General features: G+C 39.5%; 3 protein-coding genes across 5 annotated transcripts in view; 1 reads left to right on the top strand and 2 right to left on the bottom strand.

Moving 5' to 3' along the window:
* Positions 1–532, bottom strand: part of LOC135092797 (prostaglandin E2 receptor EP4 subtype-like) — a 22,217-nt gene extending 21,685 nt beyond the window's left edge. The window contains exon 1 of one of the 2 annotated variants that reach the window (XM_063991474.1): positions 399–532. The gene's annotated coding sequence lies outside the window, so the exon portion shown is untranslated. The remainder of the gene's footprint in view (positions 1–398) is intronic. The other variant, XM_063991475.1, reaches the window with a different exon arrangement.
* Positions 533–3,337: 2,805 nt separating this feature from the next.
* On the top strand, positions 3,338–6,462 carry LOC135093062 (uncharacterized). 2 transcript variants are annotated; one of them, XM_063991936.1, is made up of 5 exons: positions 3,338–3,481; positions 3,603–3,726; positions 4,555–4,626; positions 4,879–4,977; positions 5,300–6,462. In XM_063991936.1, exons 3-5 carry the CDS (start codon positions 4,569–4,571, stop codon positions 5,503–5,505), a joined length of 363 nt encoding a protein of 120 aa, XP_063848006.1. In that variant the 5' UTR covers positions 3,338–3,481; positions 3,603–3,726; positions 4,555–4,568; the 3' UTR covers positions 5,506–6,462. The 2 variants fall into 2 exon arrangements, with proteins under 2 accessions (XP_063848006.1, XP_063848007.1); XM_063991937.1 differs by lacking the exon at positions 3,338–3,481 and having other exon boundaries at positions 3,521–3,726.
* A 1,869-nt stretch (positions 6,463–8,331) lies between these two features.
* Positions 8,332–10,402, bottom strand: LOC135093063 (uncharacterized). The gene is made up of 4 exons (XM_063991938.1): positions 10,127–10,402; positions 9,484–9,549; positions 9,187–9,285; positions 8,332–8,994 (listed from the first exon to the last, which is right to left on the bottom strand). The coding sequence occupies exons 2-4, from the start codon at positions 9,533–9,535 to the stop codon at positions 8,789–8,791; spliced, it is 357 nt and encodes a 118-aa protein (XP_063848008.1). The 5' UTR covers positions 9,536–9,549; positions 10,127–10,402; the 3' UTR covers positions 8,332–8,788.
* Positions 10,403–12,342: the final 1,940 nt, after the last annotated feature.

Raw genomic sequence — 12,342 nt, 5'->3', positions numbered from 1 at the left:
AAAACTAAAAAAAAAATATTGACTAGAAACAAAAAAAAAAAGATTAAAGAAAAAAAACGAAACGGACAAAATAATAATAATAATAAGAAGAAGAAGAAGAAGAACAAGAACAAGAAGAACAAGAACAAGAACAAGAAGTAGAAGAAGAAGAAATAGAATAAGACGAATTGGAACAACAACAACAACAATAACAACAACAACGACGACAACAACAACACGATGAAAAGGAAGAAGAAGAAGAAGAAGAAGAAGAAAAAGAAGAAGAATATGATGAAGAAGAAGAACAAGAGCAACAATAACAATAACAAGAATTTTTAAAAAGTACAGAAAAATGAAAAAAATGAAAACAACAACAACAACAACAATTAAGGTAGAATAGAGCACTGTCTTGTACTTACCTGTTATTTGTCCTCTTGTACCTGCACTCAAGGTCGCCAGGTGAGGGAGAGCGAGTGAGAGAGTGGGAGAGAGAGAGAGAGAGAGAAGCGTCCTCCCCCTTTGACTGCTGGCGCGTAACTGAGGCTGAGAAGGGAAGAATGTTATTGTTGTTACTCAGTTTGTGTGTGTGTGTGTGTGTGTGTGTGTGTGTGTGTGTGTGTGTGTGTGTGTGTGTTCTCTCTCTCTCTCTCTTTCCTACAGGATGTTTGATACGCTCTCTCTCTCTCTCTCTCTCTCTCTCTCTCTCTCTCTCTCTCTCTCTCTCTCTCTCTCTCTCTCTCTCTCATCAGCTTTGGGCTATAAAGGATATATGAAAAAAAATATGAAATCATTATTATTTTATTTGTATTTATTTATTTATTTTTTGTTATCTCTGGTTCTCTCACAGCGGCGCCCCGCGGTGATGCTTGCTGTAGGGCTTAATGATGTTGATAGTGGTGGTGGTGGTGGTGGTGGTGGAAGTCAGTGATAGGAAAGAAGTGCTGTTGTTGTTGTTGTGGTGGTGGTGGTGGTGGTGGTAATGTTCCTTTATACAACAACAACAACTTCTACTACTACTACTACTACTAATAATAATAATAATAATAATAATAATAATGATAATAGTAATAGACCTACAATATCACGCTAACTGCTCTTCTGATCTTGTTAACTGCATGCCTCCTCTCCTCCCACGGCCTCGCTGCACAACACTTTCTTCTTTCTCTCACCCCTATTCAGTCCTCCTCCCTAATGCAAGAGTTAACCAGTATTCTCAGTCTTTCATCCCTTTCTCTGGTAAACTCTGGAACTCCCTGCCTGCTTCTGTGTTTCCGCCTTCCTCTGTCCACCTCCCTAGTGCAAGAGTTAACCAGTATTCTCAGTCTTTCATCCCTTTCTCTGGTAAACTCTGGAACTCCCTGCCTGCTTTTGTGTTTCCACCTTCCTATGACTTGAATTCCTTCACGAGGGAGGTTTTCAAGACACCCTTCAATTTTTGACTATCGCTGTTGGACCCTTTTCTGGAACTGGCATCTCAGTGAGCTTTTTTTTTTTTTTTTAATTGGATTTTTGTTGTCCTTAGCCAGTGTCCCTCCTACACAAATAAAAAAAAAAAATGATCTCTCTTTCTCTCTCTCTCTCTCTCTCTCTCTCTCTCTCTCTCTCTCTCTCTCTCTCTTATCTTACTGTATGCAATGAATGATAAACAAATGTGTGTGTGTGTGTGTGTGTGTGTGTGTTAATATTGTGAGGTGAAATATTTTGCTTTGCTTCTTGTTATGTTTAAATTTCCCGTTTTCTTTTTTTATTTTCTTATTTTTCGTTTTCTTTTTCTATTTTCTCTTCTTTTCTTTTATTACCTATCTACCGTTTCTTTTGTCGTTCCTAATTATTTTTTTTTATTTCTCATCCTTTTCTCTTTTTCTCTTTAATCATGTTTTTTTTTTATCTTTTTCTCCTTTATCATTCCTTTTTTTTATATATTTTTATGTCTTTACGTATTATTTCTCTTTGTTTCTCTTTCTTTTTCATTCCCTCTCATTTTGCCTCGTATCTAATTCTTCTCTTTTTTCCTTTTTATTTCTCTCTTCATTCCTTCTAATTTTTATCCCGTTATTTATCTTATTCCCCTTTCTTCTTCTTCGTCATCTCGTCTTCCAAAACTGGTATAATATCACTACTATCAATGTTTATCTCCACCAGAAGCAAAATGTACGATAATTTTTCCTCCTTCTTCACCTCCTGCGTAAGATTGTTAATAAAAGCTTGTTCTTCTTCCTTCCCAGGGCACCATTACATATATAACCAAGGTCTTGTATCCCCGTTCGTAAGTCTATTGCTGCCTTGTATGTTAAATGTGTCCTTGCTTCATATACGGAGTCTCGTCGTATAATTTTCTCTATTTTAGTTTATTTTTTTCATTGTTTATGGTGTGAGTCATTGGGCGAGAGGTTGGCGTTACGTATCTCTCTCTCTCTCTCTCTCCAACACACGCTAAAGAACATTTCCTCTATCGATTTTCCTCATTTTTTCCCGTGAAGGTCTCTCGTGCTACCCTTTTAGAAATGCATACTAACAAACTCGTATGTCAATATTCTCCGCTTATTTCCCACATTCCCAGGCCTCAAACGCGCCGGAATTTCATGTTCTTTCATTGCTTCTCGGGGAGCGACTTTAGTTTCTGCTTTACTTTCTAGTTTAAAGAGGTTATGATAGTGTCACATTGCCCACACCCTCGTCAGGTAGGTCTTCCAGGACACACCTTGAGGCTCCGTCTCTTGAGGCGAAGATACACGTACCGGGGCGGGGCGGCGGTACTCATTTCAGAGATCCGGGCTGGAACAAGGATTCCCAGGCTATTTCCCACTGTCTGCCTGTTCACACACTCAGGGGAAGGGTGGAAGGAAACACTGGAGTCCTTTGCTACCTTATATTAACGGAAACCACACACGTACAAGGTCAAGGTCACGGGGGCAGGCCGGGGGCACAAAGTAAAGGGGGTGAACGCCACCACTGCACACAGCTTGACACAGGTCACAGGCTGCCACCACAGTCGCTTACTACAGTCAGTGTCTCTCAGCACGGGTGTACACAAGGGTCACAACTGCGGGGATGAGGCACAAAGGCCAAGCAGAAGGCGGGGCAAGGCGCCTGAGGGAGCCAGACGTCACAACATCCCCTCTGTCTCTCTCCTTCTGTCCAACTCACCGCTCCCTGGCATGGCCGCCCAGCCCGCCAGATTTAAACAGCGTAAACAAATTCCTTGCCCTGGTAGCCAACCTGAAGCTGCCACCGCTTCTAAAAATGTTCAAGATCTTGAAAAAATTGACCCTGACCTTGAAAGCTTGAAAAAAAAGTTTAAATCCCCGAAACCTTGAAAAATCTATACCGAATGTATAAAACTCATAAAATGAGAGAGAGAGAGAGAGAGAGAGAGAGAGAGAGAGAGAGAGACTGGCTCTGACGCGTACAATACACGGATCGTAACGCAGTGGCTGCAGCTGACAGTGTCAACACTGGACAGTCAACACTGCTTAACATATTTTGCGATTTTAATATAAAGGTGAAGATTTAATAGATGGTGTTGCATAATGGTTTACCTTGAAAAAAAAAAAAATATTGATCTTGAAAGATTTTGAAGACATATCTTGAAATATTTTTTCCCACTCGCTGGCGACTGGCAGCGCTGCTTGCACCCTTGCTTCCTGTGTTGACGTGTGTGTATTCCCGCGTCGCAAGTTGCTGCTTGGATCCTACCCTCCTGAGTTCACGCGTTACAAACGCTCCTGTATATCAGCCTTTTCTCAGGTGAGAAGGCGTTTCATGTGCTTGTAGGGCTGTGCAGGTGTGGGGCAGGGTGTTAAGATGCATTACAGGTGTGTGGCGTGTGTGTGTGATGCGCTGCGGTGTGTTGAATTGTATTTTTGTTGAAGGGCGTGGTGTAGATGTGATGTCATGTCGGATGTGTGCACTTCATGAACTTTCAGTTAATTAAAGTGTCTATTCTAATTGGTAATTGTCTAGAGTCCTTACCGGGCCTTATTACTGGTCTATTCACTTCAATTCTTTTACACATACCTTCACATGCACCTAAAACATCATTTTAAAGTGGGGGACAAATGCCCCCTTCCCTCTAGTCGGTTAGGTTAGGTTAGGTTAGGTTAGGTTAGGTTAGGTTAGGTTAGGTTAGGTTTTAGGTGCATGTGAAGGTATGTGTAAAAGAATTGAAGTGAATAGACCAGTAATAAGGCCCGGTAAGGACTCTAGACAATTACCTTCTAATTTCTTGGGCACACAGGGAAAAGAAAAGGTGTATTGTGCATTTGTATATATGTGTTCATGCATTTGTCGCGGGATACAGGAAAAAATATTTGTGTTCCCAAGATTGTGATGGTGAAAGAAAATGGGAACTTTGAAAGGTAGACTCAATGTTTTTTTCATGTGCACTACCACAGAAAATGAACTTTTTTTTAAGGGAAACTAAATAATTTTAACGAGTTTAAACGAATTTTAATAAGGTTAATAATGCGTCAGTTTATTCATGGATCTTTGGGAGACGAGAAAATATGTGTTAAAAATCAAGGTATATTATTACTAATTCATTGAGTTTTATTTATTTATATAATTTTTACGCAGATTTGAGTGAGAAGATGCAAAGATACCCCGGACTGCTGTTGCTACTGCTGCTGCTGCTGCTGCTGCAGTCAGGTGAGTAGTAGTAGTAATAGTAGTAGTAGTAGTTTCTTTTTACTACTGCTACTGTTACTACTACTACTGCTACTCTCTCATACTAAGTTTTGTCTATATAGAATACTAAATATACACTACTGTATTATTATTATTATTATTATTATTATTATTATTATTATTATTATTATTATTATTATTATTATTATTATTTATTTATTATTATTTATTATTATTATTATACCTCACCTCACCTAACCGTACTTCCTGCAGCGTCTGGGTTCCTGTGCTACACGAGGACCATGGGCAGTGATTACACGAGCATCACCTTCTGCCCTGTTGGTTCCTGCTTCTCCGTGGGCGGCTCCATCGGTCAGTGGTGGTGGTGGTGGTGGTGGTAGTAGTAGTAGTAGTAGTAGTAATTGTGAAAATGAAATACGATGAATATCCATACTAACCTCTCTCTCTCTCTCTCTCTCTCTCTCTCTCTCTCTCTCTCTCTCTCTCTCTCTCTCTCTCTCTCTCTCTCTCTCTCTCTCTCTCTCTCTCTCTCTCTCTCTCTCTCTCTCATCATTCAATCATTATTTTCCTTTAATTTTCATCCTTTAATTTTTTTTTCTAATATTCTTCCTCTCTCTCCCTCTCTCTCCCTCCCTCTCCCTCTCTCCTACACACGCATCCTACAATCCTACAGTGGGCAACAAGGACGCTCAAATGGGATGCTCTGAGGATGTGAAAGCTGATGGATGCATAGCCGCCTCCCTGCCTGGCCTCATCTCCGCCCACACTTGCTTTTGTAATGGTTTCCTCTGTAACATCGCTCCTCCTCGCAGTGTTCCCCCAGCTGGCGTCATGCTGGGGCTGTGTCTGGTGCCCCTCCTGTTCGCTAGGCTGGGCTAGGTGATGTGTGCTGTGGGTTGAGTTGAGGTTGGCTGTGTAAAGTGGCTGTGTAAGGTTTAGTTAGGTTAAGGTTAATTAGGCTACGTTAGGATATATTTGGGTTCGTTATCCAAGACCTTCTGTATTCTCTCACCCTATTCTGTCCACCTCCCTAATGCAAGAGTTAACCAGTATTCTCAGTCTTTCATCCCTTTCTCTGGTAAACTCTGGAACTCCCTGCCTGTTTCTGTGCTTCCTCCTTCCTCTGTCCACCTCCGTAATGCAAGAGTTAATCAGTATTCTCAGTCTTTCATCTCTTTCTCTGGTAAACTCTGGAACTCCCTGCCTGCTTCTGTGCTTCCTCCTTCCTCTGTCCACCTCCGTAATGCAAGAGTTAACCAGTATTCTCAGTCTTTCATCTCTTTCTCGGGTAAACTCAGGAGGAAGCTTTCAAGACACTTATCCTTCAATTCTGGATGACCCCCTTTGACCTCTGGTGCCGTTTGGTTGCCCTTGGCCGGCGCCCCGCTTACGTAGGAAAAAAAAAAAAAATTAGGTTAGGTTGTTGTTGTTGTTGTTGTTGTTGTTGTTGTTGTTTGTTTGTTTATTTTTGGCTTTTTCTTTCTCATCATCTTCCTCGTTTAATTTCTTATTTCAATCATTATTCTTGTTCTTATCACGCTCACAACAACAACAACAACAGCAACAGCAACAACAACACTGATAATAGTAATAATAATAATAATAATAATCACCTAATATGCTTTCAATAATATCTTTACATAATTACTCAAGATCACAATATATAAAAAAAAAACTTTACGTATATAGTATTATACTGTAGTAATTATCATACATATATAAATTTTATTCTAGTATTGCTATTGTGGGACTCGTTTTCTTCAGACGATGGTAAACTAATGTATCGTGTAGAAAACGGTAATTGTTGTTTGGAGAAATAATAATAATAATAAAAAGGTTGTTATTTCTGATTTCCTCTTATTCTTGTGTAGTAGTGGTTGTAGTAGTGGTAGTAGTAGTGGTTGTAGTAGTGGTAGTAGTGAAAGTGTTGGTGTGGTTTCAAGAACAAGTAGAATAACGACAACAACACGATGAAAAGGAAGATGTAGAACAAGAAAAAGAAAAGAACAAAATAGAATATGAAGATGGATTAGAAGAACAAGAGGAACAATAACAAAAACAAGAACAACAATATCAAGAAGAAGAAGGATTAAAAAAATACAGAAAAAAATGAACTTAAGGTCGCCAGGAGAGAGAGAGAGAGAGAGAGAGAGAGAGAGATATCCTTCCCCTTTGGCTGCCGGCGCGTAACTGAGGTTGAGAAGGTAAGAACTGTTAATATTGAGCTGAAATGTTTTGCTTTGCTTCTTGTTCCGTTTTCATTTCCCGTTTTCTTTTTTTTATTTTACTACTTTTTTCTTTTTTTTTCATTTATTTTTCTCTTTTTTTAATGCCTATCTCTTTCTTTTATCGTTTCTAATTATTGTTGTCTTTTTTCTTTTTTTTTCATTTCTCATTCCTTACCTATTTATTTTTTTCCTTTAATCTTTTCTTTTCATCTCTCTCTCTCTCTCTCTCTCTCTCTCTCTCTCTCTCTCTCTCTCTTCGCATCATTTTCTTTATTTGTCTCTTCTCTTTCTCCTCTCATTTCTCCTCGTATATTTTGATACAGTGAAGATAAACATTGACCTTAGTAATACAACACCATTTTGGAAGACACGAGATGACGCGGAAGAAGAAAGGGAAGGAGAATAAGATAAAAAAAATAACGAGAGAAAGAAAGAAGAGAGAGAAGAAAGGATAATGAAAAAATGTTGTTGTTGTTGTTGCTGTTCCTTTTCATCGTGTTGTTGTTGTTGTTCTTGAAACCACACCAGTACTCTCTTTCACTACTACTACTACTACCACCACTACTACTACTACTACTACTACTACTATTACTACTACTACTACTACTACCACACAACAACAATAGGAAATCAGAAATAACAACACACTTTTATTTTTTTTATTATAATTTATTCCGCAAAGAACAATTACCGTTTTCTACACAATACATTAGTTTACCATCGCCTGAAGAAAACGCGTCACACAACACCCAAACTATGATAAAATACAAGAATACATCAATATACACGTGTGATATTTAATTACTACACCATAATACTATATATGTAAAAATAGTGGGGTTTTTTTATTTATTTATTTAATATATATTGTGATCTTCAGGTTAATTATGCAACATTCAGAGTATATTGTGTGATTATTGTTGTTGTTGTTGTTGTTTTTGTTGTTGTTGTTGTTGTTGTGAGGGTGATAAGAAGGAGAACAAGAATAATGACTGAAATAAGAAATAAAACGAGAAAGAAGAAAATAATGAAAAAAACAAGAAGAAGAAGAGGAAGAAACCAAAAATAAACAACAACAACAACAACAACATCAACTTAACCTAACCCAGCCATACCCAAACCAACTCTAACCTAACCTAACCAAACCTAACCTAATTTTTTTTCCTACGTAAGCGGGGCGCCGGGGTCAAGGGCAACCAAACGGCACCAGTCTCCAGAGGTCAAAGGGGGTCATTCAGAATTGAAGGATAAGTGTCTTGAAAGCTCCCTCTTTAGTTTACCCGAGAAAGAGATGAAAGACTGAGAATACTGGTTAACTCTTGCATTAGGGAGGTGGACAGAGGAAGGAGGAAGCACAGAAGCAGGCAAGGAGTTCCAGAGTTTAACGGGGATGAAAGACTGAGAATACTGGTTAACTCTTTCATTAGGGAGGTGGACAGAGGAAGGAGGAAGCACAGAAGCAGGCAAGGAGTTCCAGAGTTTAACGGGGATGAAAGACTGAGAATACTGGTTAACTCTTGCATTACGGAGGTGGACAGAGGAAGGAGGAAGCACAGAAGCAGGCAAGGAGTTCCAGAGTTTACCAGAGAAAGGGATGAAAGACTGAGAATACTGGTTAACTCTTGCATTACGGAGGTGGACAGAGGAAGGAGGAAGCACAGAATCAGGCAGGGAGTTCCAGAGTTTACCAGAGAAAGAGATGAAAGACTGAGAATACTGGTTAACTCTTGCATTAGGGAGGTGGACAGAACAGGCATGAGAGAATACAGAACGTCTTTGATAACGAACTCAAAAATAACCAAATCTAACCTAATTAAACATTACCTAACCTAACCTAACCTAACTAAACCTTACACAGCCACCTTACACAGCCAACCTTAACCCAAACCACACCACAGCCCAACTCACCCCAAAGAACCCACAGTACACGTCACCTAGCCCAGCCCAGCGAACAGGAGGGGCACCAGACACAGCCCCAGCGTGACGCCAGCTGGGGGAACACTGCGAGGCGGCGCGATGTTACAGAGAAAACCATTACAAAAGCAGATGTGACCAGAGATGAGGCCAGGCAGGGAGGCGCCCATGCATTCATCACCTTTCACATCCTTAGAGCAGCCCTTTCGCGAGTCCTTTTTGCCTACTGTAGGAGAGAGGGAGAGGGAGAGAGAGAGGGAGGGATGGGAGAGAGGAAGGTATTAGAAACGATAAGAAAAGGATGAAAATGAAGGGAAAATAGAGAGAGAGAGAGAGAGGTTAGTATGGATATTCATCGTATTTCATTTTCACAATTACTACTACCACCACCCCCACCACCACCACCACCACCACTGACCGATGGAGCCGCCCATGGAGAAGCAGGAACCGACAGGGCAGAAGGTGAAGCCCGTGTAATCACTGCCCATGGCCCTCGTGTAGCACAGGAACCCAGACGCTGCAGGAAGTACGGTTAGGTGAGGTGAGGTACGATAGTAATAATAATAACTATAATAACAGTAGTGTATATTTAATATTTTATATAGACAAAACTCACTATGACAAAGAACAATAGTAGTAACAGTAGTAACAGTAGCAATAGTAAAAATAAACTACTACTACTACTACTACTACTACTATTACTGCTACTACTTACCTGACTGCAGCAGCAGCAGCAGTAACAACAGCAGGGCGGGGTATCTTTGCATCTTCTCACTCAAATCTGCGTAAAAAAATAAAAAAAAATAAAAAAAATAAATAAAATAAATAAATAAATAAGACTCAGTGAATTAGATACACCTTAATTTTTTACACATATTTTCTCGTCTCCCAAAGATCCATCAATAAACTGACTAGCATTTTCAATCTTATTATAATTCGTGTTTAAACTCATTAAATTATTTAGTTATCCTTAAAAGTATACATTTTCTGTGGTAGTGCACGTGAAAAAAACATTGAGTCTACCTTTCAAAGCTTCCATTTTCTTTCATCTCCATCACACACACGGCAACACAAATATTGAATTTCCTCCTGTATCCCGCGACACATGCAAGAACACATATATACAAATGCACAATACACCTTTCCTCTTCCCTGTGTGCCAAAGAAATCAAAATAGACACTTTAATTAACTGAAAATCCATGAAAAGCACACGCCTGGCATGACATCACATCTACACCACACCAGCCAACAAAAACACAATTTATCACACTGGAGCGCATCACACACACCTGTAATGCATCTCAACACCCTGTCCCACACCTGCATAGGCCTACAATCACATGACACGCCTTCTAACCTGAGAAAAAGGCTGAAATAAGGGAGGGCTTCAGACGCCTGAACACAGGAAGCTGGGATCCAAACAGTGCTGCCAGACGAACTTATTCTATTATAACTTCTTTAAACTCGAAATTATAGCAGAAACTAAAATCGCTCCCTGAGAAACAATAGAAGAACATGAAAAACAAAAATAAAATAGAGAAAATATATAATGAAAAATAGAGGAAATATACAATGAGACTCCGTATATAAAGCAAGGACATATTTAACATACAGGGCAGCAATAGACTTACGAACGGGGATACAAGACCTTGGTTATATATGTAATGGTGCCCTGGGAAGGAAGAAGAACAAGCTTTTATTAACAATCTTACTCAGGAGGTGAAGAAGGAGGAAAAACTATCGTACATTTTGCTTCTGGTGGAGATAAACATTGACAGTAGTGATATTATACCAATTTTGGAAGACAAGAGATGACGAAGAAGAAGAAAGGGGAATAAGATAAATAACGGGATAAAAAATTAGAAGAAAGAGAATAATGAGAGAAATATCTAAAAAAAAAGGAAAAAAGGGGAAAATAATTAGTGTACGATAGTTTTTCCTCCTCCCTTATCTCGTGTGTAAGATTGTTAATAAAATCTAGTTCTTCTTCCTTCCCAGGGCACCATTACATATATAACCAAGGTCTTGTATCCCCATTCGTAAGTCTATTAATGCCTCGTATGTTAAATATGTCCTTGCTTCATATAAGGAATCTCATTGCATTTTTTCTCTCTATTTTATTTTTTCATTGTTTATGTTGTAAGTCATTGGGTGAGAGGTTGGCGTAACGTACTTCTCTCTCTCTCTCTCTCTCTCTCTCTCTCTCTCTCTCTCTCTCTCTCTCTCTCTCTCCAACACACGCTAAAGAAAATTTCCTCTATCGATTTTTGTCAAATTTTCTCGTGCTACCCTTTCAGAAATGCATACTAACAAACTCGTATGTATTTCAATATTCTCCGCTTATTTACCACATTCCTAGGCTTCAAATGCGCCGGAATTTCATGTTCTTCAATTGTTTCTCAGGGAGCGACTTTAGTTTCTCCTTTACTTTCCAGTTTAAAGAGGTTATACTAGAATACGTTTGTCTGGCAGCGCTGTTTGGATCCTAGCCTCCTGTGTTCACGCGTTACAAGCCCTCCCTTATTTCAGTCTTTTTTCTTAGGTTAGAAGCTGTGTCATGTGCTTGTAGGGCTGTGCAGGTGTGGGGCAGGGTGTTGAGATGCATTACAGGTGTGTGGCGTGTGTCTGAGATGCGCTCCGGTGTGGTAAATTGTGTTTTTGTTCAAGGGTGTGGTGTAGATGTGATGTCATGCCGGGCGTGTGCGCTTCATGGATTTTCAGTTAATTAAAGAGTCTATTTTGATTTCTTGGGCACACAGGGAAGAAGAAAGGTGTATTGTGCATTTGTATATATGTGTTCATGCATGTGTCGCGGGATACAGGAGGAAATTCAATATTTGTGTTGCCATGTGTGTCATGGAAGTGAAAGAAAATGGGATCTTTGAAAGGTAGACTCAATGTTTTTTTCATGTGCACTACCACAGAAAATGAATACTTTTAAGGGAAACTAAATAATTTTAACGTTTAAACACGAATTGTAATAAGATTAATAATGTCAGTCAGTTTATTCATGGATCTTTGGATGACGAGAAAATATGTACTAAAAATTAAGGTATAATATTACTAATTCATTGAGTTTTACATATTTATTTATTTATTTGTTTGTTTATATAATTTTTACGCAGGTTTGAGTGAGAAGATGCAAAATTACCCCGGCCTGCTGTTGCTACTGCTGCTGCTGTTGGCGCTGCAGTCAGGTGAATAGTAGTAGTAGTAGTAGTAGCAGTAGTAGCAGCAGTAGTAGTAGTAGTAGTTTCTTATTACTACTGCTACTGTTCTGTCATACTAAGGTTTATCTATATAAAATACTAAATATACACTAGTTATTATTATTACTATTATTATTACTATCGTACCTCACCTCACCTCCTGCAGCGTCTGGGTTCATGTGCTACACGAGGGGCGTGGGCAGTGACTACATGGGCGTCACCTTCTGTCCTACCGGTTCCTGCTTCTCCGTGGGCGGCTCCATCGGTCAGTGGTGGTGGTGGTGGTAGTAGTAGTTGTGGAAATGAAATACAATGAATATCCATACTAATCTCTCTCTCTCTCTCTCTCTCTCTCTCCTACGCA

Source organism: Scylla paramamosain, chromosome 41 (assembly GCF_035594125.1).
Source record: "Scylla paramamosain isolate STU-SP2022 chromosome 41, ASM3559412v1, whole genome shotgun sequence".
NCBI classification, from domain to species: domain Eukaryota; kingdom Metazoa; phylum Arthropoda; class Malacostraca; order Decapoda; family Portunidae; genus Scylla; species Scylla paramamosain.
This window is presented reverse-complemented; position numbering and strand designations above follow the sequence as displayed.

Coding starts and splice junctions, on each gene's coding strand:
- LOC135093062 (XM_063991936.1), top strand. CDS start 4,569: ATGCAAAGATACCCCGGACTGCTGTTGCTACTGCTGCTGCTGCTGCTG. Junction 4,627..4,878: donor GCTGCTGCTGCTGCAGTCAG/GTGAGTAGTAGT, acceptor TACTTCCTGCAG/CGTCTGGGTTCCTGTGCTAC. Junction 4,978..5,299: donor CTCCGTGGGCGGCTCCATCG/GTCAGTGGTGGT, acceptor ACAATCCTACAG/TGGGCAACAAGGACGCTCAA.
- LOC135093063 (XM_063991938.1), bottom strand. CDS start 9,535: ATGCAAAGATACCCCGCCCTGCTGTTGTTACTGCTGCTGCTGCTGCAG. Junction 9,286..9,483: donor GCTGCTGCTGCTGCAGTCAG/GTAAGTAGTAGC, acceptor TACTTCCTGCAG/CGTCTGGGTTCCTGTGCTAC. Junction 8,995..9,186: donor CTCCATGGGCGGCTCCATCG/GTCAGTGGTGGT, acceptor TCTCTCCTACAG/TAGGCAAAAAGGACTCGCGA.